The sequence below is a fragment of the Ranitomeya imitator genome, chromosome 1 (assembly GCF_032444005.1).
Source record: "Ranitomeya imitator isolate aRanImi1 chromosome 1, aRanImi1.pri, whole genome shotgun sequence".
Taxonomy (NCBI): domain Eukaryota; kingdom Metazoa; phylum Chordata; class Amphibia; order Anura; family Dendrobatidae; genus Ranitomeya; species Ranitomeya imitator.
This window is the reverse complement of record NC_091282.1, coordinates 1,216,361,511-1,216,377,907: the sequence shown is the minus strand read 5'-3', so window position 1 is coordinate 1,216,377,907 and position 16,397 is coordinate 1,216,361,511. Positions and strand designations below refer to the sequence as shown.

General features: G+C 55.6%; 1 protein-coding gene across 6 annotated transcripts; it reads right to left on the bottom strand.

The window, feature by feature from the left end:
• Positions 1–540: 540 nt before the first annotated feature.
• Positions 541–11,773, bottom strand: LOC138657318 (RING finger protein 145-like). 6 transcript variants are annotated; one of them, XM_069745032.1, is made up of 11 exons: positions 11,653–11,773; positions 8,022–9,912; positions 7,833–7,941; positions 7,669–7,754; positions 4,006–4,241; positions 3,741–3,916; positions 3,437–3,577; positions 3,190–3,372; positions 2,964–3,111; positions 1,936–2,292; positions 541–1,814 (listed from the first exon to the last, which is right to left on the bottom strand). In XM_069745032.1, exons 2-11 carry the CDS (start codon positions 8,176–8,178, stop codon positions 1,482–1,484), a joined length of 1,926 nt encoding a protein of 641 aa, XP_069601133.1. In that variant the 5' UTR covers positions 8,179–9,912; positions 11,653–11,773; the 3' UTR covers positions 541–1,481. The 6 variants fall into 6 exon arrangements, with proteins under 6 accessions (XP_069601133.1, XP_069601135.1, XP_069601132.1 ...); XM_069745034.1 differs by having other exon boundaries at positions 3,473–3,577; XM_069745031.1 differs by having other exon boundaries at positions 11,618–11,762.
• Between the last annotated feature and the right edge of the window lie 4,624 nt (positions 11,774–16,397).

The window sequence follows — 16,397 nt, the reverse complement described above, 5'->3', positions numbered from 1 at the left end:
GTGGCTGGGCAATATACTACGTGGCTGGGCAATATACTACGTGGACATGCATATTCTAGGATACCCGATGCGTTAGAATCGGGCCACCATCTAGTATCACATATTTGTGTGTTTGGGCATTTCAATTTGTGGTGGTATTCTATCGTTCTCAAGAAATTCCCATTAAGTGTTTCACGCCACTCTTGTGGAGTGTTAAGTTCAATTTCAGCAGCGGTAGGAGCGGTTTCTCTGCACTGTGACACTAAGAAAATGACGACAGAAAAACAAGATATCCGCATTTTATATGGACAGGGACATGCGACTTCAGCTGCCAATCAAAGACCTTGTATCATGATGTTGCTCGTGGTTTCTGCACCGCTTGGTTCCCGGAATGTTAATAAGTTATTGCAGAATGGAAAAAAATAAATAAAAAAAATGACACTCCGCAGCTTTTCTGACCTACACACACGCTCACCCGTCATCAAACACGACCCCCCGCTCATCACACACCACCACTATCCTGGACAAAGTGAATATATAACAAAACACGGGGCATCGTAGTGATTTTCTGGGAGAAATACTTCATTTTCTGGGACAGTTTCAAGGGTGCCAACACTTTCAGAAAATGACAGAATCCGAACTTGTTATGTTTCTGAAGGTTTATATCAGGATCTACTGCCGTCCACCTTTAAAGTGTGAATGGACTTCAGCCTCGGACACGTCGACCTCTCGGCAGCAAGTGAAAGTTGTGACCACAAACATCAGCCACACAAAACCGTCTGGTGCGAAGCGGCGTAATAATACTGCAATGTGTCCTCCGCCTACAGTGGAGGCACGGCGCCCTCTTGTGGTACAGCATAGACTGCAGAGACGTAAAATAAAATCTTTTATCAGTGTATAAATAACTGGACGAGGGCCGTGGACGCTGGGCTGAATGTAGAACACGAGCCCTGGGATCATGGTAGAGTCCTTCTCGTGTCAGTCCATAGCCCAGACAAGTGGTGGCGGTCCCAGGCACTGTCGAGGACGGTATGATCCGTAGTGCAGCAGGGAGAAGGCAGCGTACAAATAATGGCGGGTGAGCTCAGAGAAGACAAGAGTCCCAGTACAGACCCGTCACCGGGCCGGCACATGACGGCAGCCATTTATGAGGTAGAGAAGCTGACGACACATTTCCAGCAGACGAGATGGACGGCGCCCTCTCCTCCTATAACGCTCCAGCGCTGTAATAACATGCAGCCGATAACTGTAGCGCCATCGCTCAGCCGCGTAATATTACGGCTCATACTCCCATTATCGGACGGGTGAACTGTCCACACCTGGAACAAAGCAACAAAGGTTCATCTCCAGCTCTGCACCGCGGTCGAGCACCTCACTGGAAACCAGCAGATGGCTGAGCGCTGCTCTGAAGGTGACCAGGGCATAACACAAGCCTCTCCTGTTACACTCCGATCATTGTCTCTGGATCTCCACAGATGGCGGCTGGAGACTAGAGAGCGACGTCACGGCAGTCTCTGTATATGAGGAGCCCCCGGCATTAACCCTGCTTCATCTCCCACAATCAGGCCCAAACCTTTTCCTTCTGCCCTCTCCTCTACCGGTCCCTCCACTCCCGTCCCCTCCCCCGGTCCAGCCCCCCGGTCCTCCCCCGGTCCAGCCTCTCCTGTTACACTCAGGTCATTGTCTCTGGACCCCACAGATGGCGGCTGGAGACTGGAGAGCGAAGTCACGGGGTGATGGCACATCGGGCAGGTGTCCTGGACATACAGCCACTTCCGAAGACAGTCAGCGTGGAAAAAATGGTTGCAGGAGGTCAGCACGGCTACGGACATGTCCTGTGGGGGAAGGAGACACACAAAGGTGGGCACTGAGCCTATTCTGTGCACGGCCTGGGGGAGATGTAAAGCGGGGGGCTGCGGGCTGATTTTAGCTCTGGCAGTGACTGGTGCATCTCACCTGGAAGCAGATGGCGCAGAGGTCGTTATGCGCGCTCAGCTGCTCCTCCGACGCCCGCGATAAACAGCTGATCTTGTTGGCGGCTTCTCTCCGCAGCAGGAAGCTGCTCCACCCGGACTGTGCCCTCAGCCAGACATTGACGTAGGAGTGGACGATGATGACGGAGACGCCGATCCAGCTCCACTCACCGAACACGGACTCCCACGTGCCGTATGCCACCACGCACAGCGCCACCAGGAACTCCAGCGTCCGGCTCACCGCGTTTACACCGTACACGATCTCATCCATCCGCTGCACCGCGCCGACCTGCAGCAGCTCCACCATGAAGAGGACGTAGATGAAGAGCGTGCCCAGCACCTGTGTGTGAGCCACAGATGAAATACTCTGTGCTGCGGGGATCCTGCTCCACCCACCATGTACCCCCATAGGAGACCCCCTCTTGGAATGCTCAGTGCTGCAGAGATCCTGCTCCACCCACCATGCACCTCAGCGGCTTTCACTTGTCCCTAAGGAAGCCTTCCTTTCTGTCTTCCCATTCACCGACTCCCCAGCGGACTCCTCCCCGCACCCCCCCCCCAGTGGATTCCTCCCCGCACCCCCCAGCGGATTCCTCCCCGCACCCCCCAGCGGATTCCTCCCCGCACCCCCCCAGCGGACTCCTCCCCGCACCCCCCAGCGGATTCCTCCCCGCACCCCCCCAGCGGACTCCTCCCCGCCCCCCCCCCCAGTGGATTCCTCCCCGCACCCCCCAGCGGACTCCTCCCCGCACCCCCCCAGCGGACTCCTCCCCGCACCCCCCCAGCGGACTCCTCCCCGCACCCCCCCAGCGGACTCCTCCCCGCACCCCCCCAGCGGACTCCTCCCCGCACCCCCCCAGCGGACTCCTCCCCGCACCCCCCCAGCGGACTCCTCCCCGCACCCCCCCAGCGGACTCCTCCCCGCACCCCCCCAGCGGACTCCTCCCCGCACCCCCCAGCGGACTCCCACCTTTTCAGTGGCTCCTCCCCAGAGCACGAGTGGGCACTCACCTGCAGGGATGTGAGGAGGCAGCTGGACACCATGATCAGGAGCCAGAAATCCATATCAAAGAAGAGACAGATTTTGTAGGCCATGAATGAGGGGAAGAGGAGGAGAAAGAGGCACATGCTGACCCCGCGGAGGTGCCGCCATAGACTCCTGGGGAGCAGAAAACACATTACTGCCGGGACCAGGAGGACTACAGGCCACTGCAAATCAGCAATCAGGTATTCCTACCTGTTACCGGTGGCAGCCAGCGCCAGGACGATGGGATCAGAGATCTCCACCATGGACTGGAGCGTGGAGGTGACCACGATGAAGAGGATGATACTGAGGAGGAAGGTCCGCTGCAGGACGTGGAGATCCAGGAGGCCGGTCTGCAGTGCCAGGAGGATTAACAATACCCCCTCCGTTACTCCCCTGTCCAGAGACACAGATTAACACCCCCGTTACGGCCCCGGGCACACGGTATAGTAACACTCACCGGTGCATGACGTTGCCGTGCTGCAGTGCCACATACCCTAGCAGGTACATCTTGCAGAGGTTCATCGCTCCCAGCGCCAAGTACGAGACGGTAAAGGTGAGGCCGAGCAGACAGTACGGGGTCCCACAGCACTCGGCCACACTGTGGGGGCAGTACAGAGGGATATAAATATTGGGGGGCTCCCAGGACAAGATACGGGGGGGAGGGACGTCCCAGGACAAGATACCAGGTGGCTCACAGGAACCTGCTCAAAGAACAATGACGGGAACATGAGGGTGAGGGCAAGACTTAGGAGAAGGATTACCTGTTCAGGACGATGAAGATGGGCCCTTGCTCCTCCAGGGCCCCCGGCTTAAAGGACAGGGTGCTGAATATGTGCAGCACAAACATAACTATCCAGAAGACGAGGAACAGCAGCGGGATGGCGAGCTGTGACCACAGGGACACAGCGACTGTCAGCAGCCGGGAAAGGTTGGTCACCTGCAGGAGAGAGCGTGACCCCTGGATATGAGCGCAGCTAGCAGCACAACACACACCCGGGGGAGGGTAATGCCGCTATCTCACCACACCTGACTCATCTCCTGGTAGGCCGCTGTCAGGAGGCTCCGGACTCCGCTGATGCCGGTCAGCGCGATGTACATCATCACCAGCAGGGAAGGGGTCACGGACAGGGTGCCGAGCAGTGGCAGAGTCTGCAGCGGGAGCCCTGCCAACTGCGAAAGCAGAGGTAGCAGGGGGGCAGAGAAGAGCCAAACATGGCGCGTCCTCATCAGCAGGGAGCAGAGCATCGCCATCATCACCAGACCTGCAGATCACACACTGTCAAGATAGGGATCTACCTCTCTGGCCCAAATGTCACCACCCTACTAACCAGAATCCCACAACGTCTGTCCGCTATTTCATCAGTCTTCTCCGCTAGATTTCTTAAAACTTAATATGGACAATCCAGAATTTATCATCTTTCCCCCATCTCACGCGATCCCCCCAACGAACTTATCCATTAAATTAAATGGCTGCCCACTCTCCCCAGTCCCACAAGCTCGCTGCCTCGGGGTAATCCTTGACTCTGATCTCTCCTTCAAACCACATATCCAAGCCTTTTCCACCTCCTGCCGACTTCAACTCAAAAATATTTCCTGGATCCGTACATTCCTCAACCAGGAATCTGCAAAAACCCTAGTCCATGCCCTCATCATCTCCTGCCTCCACTACTGTAAACTCCTGCTCTGTGGCCTCCCCTCGAACACTCTTGCACCCCTCCAATCCATCCTACACTCTGCTGCCCGACTAATCCACCTGTCCCCCCGCTATTCCCCGGCCTCTCCCCTCTGTCAATCCCTTCACTGGCTCCCCATCACCCAGAGACTCCAGTACAAAAGCCTAACCATGACATACAAAGCCATCCACAACCTGTCTCCTCCATACATCTGTGACCTCGTCTCCCGGTACTTACCTACACGCAACCTCCGATCCTCACAAGATCTCCTTCTCTACTCCCCTCTTATCTCCTCTTCCCACAATCATATACAAGATTTCTCTCGCTCATCACCCCTACTCTGGAACCCTCTACCACAACACATCAGACTCTCGCCTACCATCGAAACCTTCAAAAAGAACCTGAAGACCCACCTCTTCCGACAAGCCTACAACCTGCAGTAACCACCGATCGACCAAACCGCTACACGACCAGCTCTACCCTCACCTACTGTATCCTCACCCATCCCTTGTCGATTGTGAGCCCTCGCGGGCAGGGTCCTCTCTCCTCCTGTACCAGTCGTGACTTGTATGGATTAATATTATTGTACTTGTTTTTTTTATTATGTATACTCCTCCCCACATGTGATGCGCCATGGAATAAATAGCGCTATAATAATAAACTATAATAATAATAACAATAGGGAGCAAACAAGGCTGCCGGGAGGAGGTGTAGGCCGACAGCTCCTCCAGGTATCTCGGCAGCTGATACATGATACGCACAGGTCAGTAATGAGGTGGCTGCAGGCTGTGTGCCGCTGACCTCCCCGTACAGGACGCAGTATGTGAGGACACAGCATTTAATCCGAATTGTCCAGATGTCTATTTTCAATAGGCCAAGAGACAGACTTGTAACAGAGAGTCACCCATGGACCATACTGTAATCAGGACTACAACAGCGTTCCTTCTCCTGCATCGAGTGGGGTCATGTGTGTCTGTGTTCCGCTCTGCAGGGGGCATCTCCAATACACAAACCTGCTGAGCCTGGGTTTCTGAATCCTTGAAGCTATGTATGGAAGTGGGTATTAGTATCTCTGCCCAACCATAGGGCTGATCCCAAGAGTGGTAGGACAATAAGCCACATGTTCAGTTAGTTGATGTTGTGTCTCGGGAAGGACAAGGATCTGCAGCTGTGGCCAGGTCCTGTGTCATGAATGGAGATGGAAGATCATTTGTCAAGTGGGATTGTGTTGTCTTACAACCCAGCTGGATTTGAGCACCGAATCTAGAGATTGTTGTTACAGATTCCTTGGCGTCGGATTACCGGGTGGCACACCTGGATTTGTCCCGTGTGGCCACCTTGCAGACTCTAAGGAATCTACGTTTGGTGCTACATTTTCCCCATCTCAATAAAAGTCGTTGGATTGTTCTTCGGCCGGCTGTCCTTGCCTGCTCTGTCACACACTCCGTCACAAGACTATTATCTGAATGTTGACTTTTGAATTTATGTGTTTTTCTTTAATCGGTCAAGAAATACAGACTATTGTTCATATGAGTCTGGCTATTGACTTTTGAATTGCTGTTTGCTGCAGCTCATTGTCTGCTATGGTTGAAGTAGAGAAGAGAAAGACGCGCACTCTTGCTCATTCGGTGGTGCTGACTGTACGTGGAGTTAAACCACCAAAATGTAGTCTCGAAAATGAAGTGGTTCACCTTATACCACTGCAGTGAACCACTTACTTTTGGTGTATTGAAAATAAAAAGCCACTATTTTTGCAATTTAAAGGAACTTTGAGTGTGACTGTTCATTCTGGAGACTGCTATGGTTGAAGGACAGGGATATAGGGTAATTGAACAATTGATGTGTTTAAAGGGACACTGTCACCTGAATTTGGAGGGAACAATCTTCAGCCATGGAGGCGGGGTTTTGGGGTGTTTGATTCACCCTTTCCTTACCCACTGGCTACATGCTGTCTGCAATATTGGATTGAAGTTCATTCTCTGTCCTCCGTAGTACATGCCTGCACAAGGTAATCTTGCCTTGCGCAGGCGTGTACTATGGAGGACAGAGAATGAACTTCAATCCAATATTGCAGCCAGAATGCAGCCAGCAGGTAAGGAAAGGGTGAATCAAAAACCCCAAAACCCCGCCTCCACGGCTGAAGATTGTTCCCTCCAAATTCAGGTGACAGTGTCCCTTTAATACCCTTAGTTTGCAGATTGATTAAATACTCAAACCATGAGAGTCAATCTCATCCCCCCTCCCTTCTAACCTGTGGATGATGACCTGAGCCACAGATGTGGATATAAAGGGAATTTCTATAGTTCTGCAAGAAGAGTCAAGAGAGACTTTACAAAACCACAGCACAGCCAGGAACACTCTACAGGACAGCAGCCAGGGCATCATGGTTCCATCACGAGGGACACAGATTTGACATTCTACAAGATGCCAGCTTAGGGGACCACGGCCTCGGCTGAAAGAATTCAGATCTGCTCCATTGACCATCACTGAACCCATGGACACGTTTGGGGTAGTCAGGATTTGGACCTACCGGTCACCTGAGCCCCATGAATACATTTGGGAAACAAGGATTGGGACTCACCGGTCACCTGGCCTTGTACCTCAATGGACTGTCATCTTCCCACGCTTGTCGTTACCTCCTCTCTGTGTCACAAGTGGGGTAGTCGGCCCTGGAAGCTCTCAAGTCACAGCTGCTCTTATCCCGGCAAGTTAGCGGAAGGTGAGACTCTAATGTGCACCATCTTGGATATTTGCTGGGACTGTTCTACGTGTTATCTGACTATTTTGTGGTACAATAAATTATGGCCACACTGTGTTACCCTGGTCCATGCGGTTTCGGGTTAGAGCACACACTGATCCCGTGTCTCCACTCGCCATCACTCTTCCCCCACGTCACACCGGAACGATCCCGCCCCCCCCCACCTTGGTGTATCCCCGCCTCCCCCCACTGCGTTGGAAACCCCACCTCCCAACCATGTCACACTGTAATGGATTTTTCCCCCAGAGTCTGTATCACCTGTGAACAAACTGAAGCTGCGCGTTACTGACACGTGGTCCTCGTACACCGAGTTCTCGGCCGCCATCTCCTGCCGGATAAAATCCCTGATGGTAGAAATAGGAAAACCCTCAAAAACGAAGTTACGGACATCACGGCGGCCATGCTGTGCTGCAGGTACTCACCTACTGATCTGGTGCGCCATGTACAGCAGCAGCACGGTCATGAGGTACAGATAGAGGCGGAGCAAAAAGCGAAGGGGGAGGAGTAACAGCAAAACGGAGATCACCTGAGCTACGACACGGGAGAAGGACGTGCCCATCAAAGTCCAAACCGCGAGTGACGAGGGGACAACATGGCGGAGCCGCACTCACCAAAATAGTACACATCCTGCAGGGTGGGCACTCCGAGAACGGAGGGCTCAGAGGTCAGAAGCATCAAGTCCTGCACGTCCGTGCGGTAGAGGAGGTCCAGAGCCACCACAAAGGGGACGCGGAGGAGGACACTGGTGGCGTCCTCCAACCGGGACATGACGAGGGTTCACAGTGAGTGTTGTACTGCACACACGGCCGATCACTGCCCCGCGCACTACACCAAACACGGCCGATCACTGCCCCACGCCGCACACACAGCCAGTCACTGCCCTACACCGTACACCACACACAGCCAGTCACTGCCCCACACCGTACACCACACAAAGCCAGTCACTGCCCCGCGAAGAACACCACACAGCCAGTCACTGCCCCGCGCAGTACACACAGCCAGTCACTGCCCCACACCGTACACCACACACAGCCAGTCACTGCCCAACGCCGTACACCACACACAGCCAGTCACTGCCTCGCGAAGAACACCACACACAGCCAGTCACTGCCCCGCGAAGAACACCACACAGCCAGTCACTGCCCCGCGCAGTACACACAGCCAGTCACTGCCCCACACCGTACACCACACAGCCAGTCACTGCCCCGCGAAGAACACCACACACAGCCAGTCACTGCCCCGCGAAGAACACCACACAGCCAGTCACTGCCCCGCGCCGTACACCCCACAGCCAGTCACTGCCCCGCGCCGTACACCACACAGCCAGTCACTGCCCCGCGAAGAACACCACACAGCCAGTCACTGCCCCGCGCAGTACACACAGCCAGTCACTGCCCCACACCGTACACCACACACAGCCAGTCACTGCCCCACGCCGTACACCACACACAGCCAGTCACTGCCTCGCGAAGAACACCACACACAGCCAGTCACTGCCCCGCGCAGTACACAAAACACACAGCCAATCTCTGTCCCACGCCGTACACACAGCCAGTCACTGCCCCACTCCCTACACCACAAACAGCCAGTCACTGCCCCGCGCCGTACACCACACAGCCAGTCACTGCCCCGCGAAGAACACCACACAGCCAGTCACTGCCCCGCGCAGTACACACAGCCAGTCACTGCCCCACACCGTACACCACACACAGCCAGTCACTGCCCCACGCCGTACACCACACACAGCCAGTCACTGCCTCGCGAAGAACACCACACACAGCCAGTCACTGCCCCGCGCAGTACACCAAACACACAGCCGATCTCTGCCCCACGCCGTACACAGCCAGTCACTGCCCCACACCGTACACCACACACAGCCAGTCACTGCCCCGCGCCGAACACCACACACAGCCAGTCACTGCCTCGCGAAGAACACCACACACAGCCAGTCACTGCCCCGCGAACACCACACAGCCAGTCACTGCCCCGCGAACACCACACAGCCAGTCACTGCCCCGCACCGTACACCGCACACAGCCAGTCACTGCCCCGCGAAGAACACCACACACAGCCGATCTCTGCCCCACGCCGTACACACAGCCAGTCACTGCCCCGCGCGTACACCGAACACACAGCCGATCTCTGCCCCACGCCGTACACAGCCAGTCACTGCCCCGCGCCGTACACCGCACGCACAGCCAGTCACTGCCCCGCACCGTACACCGAACGCACAGCCAGTCACTGCCCCGCGCCATACACCGCACGCACAGCCAGTCACTGCCCCGCGCTGTACACAGCACACAAAGCCAGTCACTGCCCTGCGCCGTACACAGCCAGTCACTGCCCCGTGCTGTACACACAGCTGATCATTGCACCACAACACACAGTGGACACCACACCGTCATCACCAGGAGGGTTGAAGATGACGGCAGGAACCACAAATATCAGACATTGGAGCGACCAACGGAGACAAAATATCAGTACATCCGATCACTCCGAGACCTGCAGGAAGGAGAAGAGAGAGAGAGGAGACCTCAGTCACAGTACTCCGGAAAACAGCCCTCGGTACACCGCGCCACAGAACCACCGCCACTCGGTACACCGCGCCACAGAACCACCGCCCCTCGGTAAACAGCGCCACAGAACCACCGCCCCTCGGTACACAGCGCCACAGAACCACCGCCCCTCGGTACACAGCGCCACAGAACCCCCCGCCCCTCGGTACACCGCGCCACAGAACCACCGCCACTCGGTACACCGCGCCACAGAACCACTGCCCCTCGGTACACAGCGCCACAGAACCCCCCGCCCCTCGGTACACCGCGCCACAGAACCTCCGGCCCCTCGGTACACCGCGCCACAGAACCCCCCTCCCATCGGTACACCGCGCCACAGAACCACCGCCACTCGGTACACCGCGCCACAGAACCCCCCGCCCCTCGGTACACAGCGCCACAGAACCCCCCGCCCCTCGGTACACCGCGCCACAGAACCACCGCCACTCGGTACACCGCGCCACAGAACCACTGCCCCTCGGTACACAGCGCCACAGAACCCCCCGCCCCTCGGTACACCGCGCCACAGCACCACCGCCCCTCGGTACACCGCGCCACAGAACCACCGCCCCTCGGTACACCGCGCCACAGAACCACCGCCACTCGGTACACCGCGCCACAGCACCCTCCGCCCCTCGGTACACAGCGCCACAGAACCACCGCCCCTCGGTACACCGCACCACAGAACCCCCCGCCCCTCGGTACACCGCACCACAGAACCCTCCGCCCCTCGGTACACAGCGCCACAGAACCACCGCCCCTCGGTACACCGCGCCACAGCACCCTCCGCCCCTCGGTACACCGCGCCACAGAACCACCGCCCCTCGGTACACCGCGCCACAGAACCACCGCCCCTCGGTACACCGCGCCACAGAACCACCGCCCCTCGGTACACCGCGCCACAGCACCCACCGCCCCTCGGTACACCGCGCCACAGCACCCACCGCCCCTCGGTACACCGCACCACAGAACCACCGCCCCTCGGTACACCGCGCCACAGAACCACCGCCCCTCGGTACACCGCGCCACAGAACCACCGCCCCTCGGTACACCGCGCCACAGAACCACCGCCCCTCGGTACACCGCGCCACAGAACCACCGCCCCTCGGTACACCGCGCCACAGCACCCACCGCCCCTCGGTACACCGCACCACAGAACCACCGCCCCTCGGTAGACCGCACCACAGAACCACCGCCCCTCGGTACACCGCGCCACAGAACCACCGCCCCTCGGTACACCGCTCCACAGAACCACCGCCCCTCGGTACACCGCGCCACAGAACCACCGTCCCTCGGTACACCGCACCACAGAACCCTCCGCCCCTCGGTACACCGCGCCACAGAACCCTCCGCCCCTCGGTACACCGCGCCACAGAACCACCGCCCCTCGGTACACCGCTCCACAGAACCCTCCTTTCCCCCTGATACACGCTCTAGAGACACACACCCCGATGTACCGCCCTACTGTCCCCCACAGTACAACGCTCTACAGTGCCCCCCCTCCAGTACAGCTCTTACTGTCCCCCCTTCACGATACACCGCTCTACAGACGCCTCCTCCCCGGTTACACCGCTCTATAGTCCCCCACTCCCGGTACACCGCTCTACAGTACAGGCCCTACAGATCCCCCCCCGCACATCCCTATGCTTTACCGCTCGGTATTTCCCTGCGTCACTTTTCTCCTCACTTTACAGCCCGGACAGGTGCGGTAACGGTTGCTCTGGTGACGCCGGATCCGCCATGACAGCTGAGGGCAGATGCCCGACAGCCACAGACACTTCGAGATTCCGTAAAGCAGGTGCGTGCGCATGCGCAGATAACAGCTGCAGCGCCCCTAGCGTCACTGTGAGTCTGCAGTCAGTGGACGCGCGGCCGCGAGGATTGAATTCGCAGGTTCAATGTGTTGTGGGAGGGTCAGGGGAGTGGCCGTGATTGTGAGCTGCAGCGCTGATTGGTTCATCAGGGCATCGAAGGCGGAGCATTTAGGAGCGCGCTCTGTTCCTGCAACAGGCTTGTAATATGGAAGGAGCGTATTCATGAAGCGGATCCGTATTCTGCCTGTAGTGAGCTGTTCCCTTTATTCCCGGGGGATCCGTATTCTGCCTGTAGTGAGCTGTTCCCTTTATTCCCGGCGGATCCGTATTCTGCCTGTAGTGAGCTGTTCCCTTTATTCCCGGGGGATCCGTATTCTGCCTGTAGTGAGCTGTTCCCTTTATTCCCGGCGGATCCGTATTCTGCCTGTAGTGAGCTGTTCCCTTTATTCCCGGCGGATCCGTATTCTGCCTGTAGTGAGCTGTTCCCTTTATTCCCGGCGGATCCGTATTCTGCCTGTAGTGAGCTGTTCCCTTTATTCCCGGCGGATCCGTATTCTGCCTGTAGTGAGCTGTTCCCTTTATTCCCGGCGGATCCGTATTCTGCCTGTAGTGAGCTGTTCCCTTTATTCCCGGCGGATCCGTATTCTGCCTGTAGTGAGCTGTTCCCTTTATTCCCGGCGGATCCGTATTCTGTCTGTAGTGAGCTGTTCCCTTTATTCCAGGCGGATCCGTATTCTGTCTGTAGTGAGCTGTTCCCTTTATTCCCGGCGGATCCGTATTCTGCCTGTAGTGAGCTGTTCCCTTTATTCCCGGCGGATACGTATTCTGTCTGTAGTGAGCTGTTCCCTTTATTCCCGGCAGATCCGTATTCTGTCTGTAGTGAGCTGTTCCCTTTATTCCCGGCGGATCCGTATTGTGCCTGTAGTGAGCTGTTCTCTTTATTCCCGGCGGATCCGTATTCTGCCTGTATTGAGCTGTTCCCTTTATTCCCGGCGGATCCGTATTCTGTCTGTAGTGAGCTGTTCCCTTTATTCCCGGGGGATCCGTATTCTGCCTGTAGTGAGCTGTTCCCTTTATTCCCGGGGGATCCGTATTCTGCCTGTAGTGAGCTGTTCCCTTTATTCCCGGCGGATCCGTATTCTGCCTGTAGTGAGCTGTTCCCTTTATTCCCGGGGGATCCGTATTCTGCCTGTAGTGAGCTGTTCCCTTTATTCCCGGCGGATCCGTATTCTGCCTGTAGTGAGCTGTTCCCTTTATTCCCGGCGGATCCGTATTCTGCCTGTAGTGAGCTGTTCCCTTTATTCCCGGCGGATCCGTATTCTGCCTGTAGTGAGCTGTTCCCTTTATTCCCGGCGGATCCGTATTCTGCCTGTAGTGAGCTGTTCCCTTTATTCCCGGCGGATCCGTATTCTGTCTGTAGTGAGCTGTTCCCTTTATTCCAGGCGGATCCGTATTCTGTCTGTAGTGAGCTGTTCCCTTTATTCCCGGCGGATCCGTATTCTGCCTGTAGTGAGCTGTTCCCTTTATTCCCGGCGGATACGTATTCTGTCTGTAGTGAGCTGTTCCCTTTATTCCCGGCAGATCCGTATTCTGTCTGTAGTGAGCTGTTCCCTTTATTCCCGGCGGATCCGTATTGTGCCTGTAGTGAGCTGTTCTCTTTATTCCCGGCGGATCCGTATTCTGCCTGTATTGAGCTGTTCCCTTTATTCCCGGCGGATCCGTATTCTGTCTGTAGTGAGCTGTTCCCTTTATTCCAGGCGGATCCGTATTCTGTCTGTAGTGAGCTGTTCCCTTTATTCCCGGCGGATCCGTATTCTGCCTGTAGTGAGCTGTTCCCTTTATTCCCGGCGGATCCGTATTCTGCCTGTAGTGACCTGTTCCCTTTATTCCCGGCGGATCCGTATTCTGCCTGTAGTGAGCTGTTCCCTTTATTCCCGGCGGATCCGTATTCTGTCTGTAGTGAGCTGTTCCCTTTATTCCAGGCGGATCCGTATTCTGTCTGTAGTGAGCTGTTCCCTTTATTCCCGGCGGATCCGTATTCTGCCTGTAGTGAGCTGTTCCCTTTATTCCCGGCGGATCCGTATTCTGCCTGTAGTGACCTGTTCCCTTTATTCCCGGCGGATCCATATTCTGCCTGTAGTGAGCTGTACCCTTTATTCCCGGCGGATCCGTATTCTGTCTGTAGTGAGCTGTTCCCTTTATTCCCGGCGGATACGTATTCTGTCTGTAGTGAGCTGTTCCCTTTATTCCCGGCAGATCCGTATTCTGTCTGTAGTGAGCTGTTCCCTTTATTCCCGGCGGATCCGTATTGTGCCTGTAGTGAGCTGTTCTCTTTATTCCCGGCGGATCCATATTGTGCCTGTAGTGAGCTGTTCCCTTTATTCCCGGCGGATCCGTATTCTGCCTGTAGTGAGCTGTTCCCTTTATTCCAGGCGGATCCGTATTCTGTCTGTAGTGAGCTGTTCCCTTTATTCCAGGCGGATCCGTATTCTGTCTGTAGTGAGCTGTTCCCTTTATTCCCGGTGGATCCGTATTTTGTCTGTAGTGAGCTGTTCTCTTTATTCCCGGTGGATCCGTATTTTGTCTGTAGTGAGCTGTTCTCTTTATTCCCGGCGGATCCGTATTTTGCCTGTAGTGAGCTGTTCCCTTTATTCCAGGCGGATCCGTATTCTGTCTGTAGTGAGCTGTTCCCTTTATTCCAGGCGGATCCGTATTCTGTCTGTAGTGAGCTGTTCCCTTTATTCCCGGCGGATCCGTATTCTGTCTGTAGTGAGCTGTTCCCTTTATTCCCGGCGGATCCGTATTCTGCCTGTAGTGAGCTGTTCCCTTTATTCCAGGCGGATCCGTATTCTGCCTGTAGTGAGCTGTTCCCTTTATTCCCGGCAGATCCGTATTCTGCCTGTAGTGAGCTGTTCCCTTTATTCCAGGCGGATCCGTATTCTGCCTGTAGTGAGCTGTTCCTTTTATTCACTGCGGATCCGTATTCTGCCTGTAGTGAGCTGTTCCCTTTATTCCAGGCGGATCCGTATTCTGTCTGTAGTGAGCTGTTCCCTTTATTCCCGGCAGATCCGTATTCTGCCTGTAGTGAGCTGTTCCCTTTATTCCAGGCGGATCCGTATTCTGTCTGTAGTGAGCTGTTCCCTTTATTCCCGGCGGATCCGTATTCTGTCTGTAGTGAGCTGTTCCCTTTATTCCCTGCGGATCCGTATTCTGTCTGTAGTGAGCTGTTCCCTTTATTCCCTGCGGATCCGTATTCTGCCTGTAGTGAGCTGTTCCCTTTATTCCCGGCGGATCCGTATTCTGTCTGTAGTGAGCTGTTCCCTTTATTCCCGGCGGATCCGTATTCTGTCTGTAGTGAGCTGTTCCCTTTGTTCCCGGCGGATCCGTATTCTGTCTGTAGTGAGCTGTTCCCTTTATTCCCGGCGGATCCGTATTCTGTCTGTAGTGAGCTGTTCCCTTTATTCCCGGCGGATCCGTATTCTGTCTGTAGTGAGCTGTTCCCTTTATTCCCGGCGGATCCGTATTCTGTCTGTAGTGAGCTGTTCCCTTTATTCCCGGCGGATCCGTATTCTGTCTGTAGTGAGCTGTTCCCTTTATTCCCGGCGGATCCGTATTGTGCCTGTAGTGAGCTGTTCCCTTTATTCCCGGCGGATCCGTATTCTGCCTGTAGTGAGCTGTTCCCTTTATTCCCGGCGGATCCGTATTCTGCCTGTAGTGAGCTGTTCCCTTTATTCCCGGCGGATCCGTATTCTGCCTGTAGTGAGCTGTTCCCTTTATTCCAGGCGGATCCGTATTCTGCCTGTAGTGAGCTGTTCCCTTTATTCCCGGCGGATCCGTATTCTGCCTGTAGTGAGCTGTTCCCTTTATTCCCGGCGGATCCGTATTCTGTCTGTAGTGAGCTGTTCCCTTTATTCCCGGCGGATCCGTATTCTGTCTGTAGTGAGCTGTTCCCTTTATTCCCGGCGGATCCGTATTCTGTCTGTAGTGAGCTGTTCTCTTTATTCCTGGCGGATCCGTATTCTGTCTGTAGTGAGCTGTTCCCTTTATTCCAGGCGGATCCGTATTCTGCCTGTAGTGAGCTGTTCCCTTTATTCCCGGCGGATCCGTATTCTGTCTGTAGTGAGCTGTTCCCTTTATTCCTGGCGGATCCGTATTCTGCCTGTAGTGAGCTGTTCCCTTTATTCCCGGCGGATCCGTATTCTGTCTGTAGTGAGCTGTTCCCTTTATTCCAGGCGGATCCGTATTCTGCCTGTAGTGAGCTGTTCCCTTTATTCCCGGCGGATCCGTATTCTGTCTGTAGTGAGCTGTTCCCTTTATTCCCGGCGGATCCGTATTCTGTCTGTACTGAGCTGTTCCCTTTATTCCCGGCGGATCCGTATTGTGCCTGTAGTGAGCTGTTCCCTTTATTCCCGGCGGATCCGTATTCTGCCTGTAGTGAGCTGTTCCCTTTATTCCCGGTGGATCCGTATTCTGCCTGTAGTGAGCTGTTCCCTTTATTCCCGGTGGATCCGTATTGTGCCTGTAGTGAGCTGTTCCCTTTATTCCCGGCGGATCCGTATTCTGCCTGTAGTGAGCTGTTCCCTTTATTCCCGGCGGATCCGTATTCTGCCTGTAGTGA

Bases quoted from the DNA above. Each gene is read 5' to 3' on its own strand.
- LOC138657318 (XM_069745032.1), bottom strand. From the start codon at position 8,178: ATGTCCCGGTTGGAGGACGCCACCAGTGTCCTCCTCCGCGTCCCCTTT. The intron at 3,112-3,189 runs GTAGGAATACCT...TCTGCTCCCCAG, and splicing joins CTGGCTGCCACCGGTAACAG to GAGTCTATGGCGGCACCTCC. The intron at 1,815-1,935 runs GTGAGATGCACC...CTTCCCCCACAG, and splicing joins TCTGCGCCATCTGCTTCCAG to GACATGTCCGTAGCCGTGCT.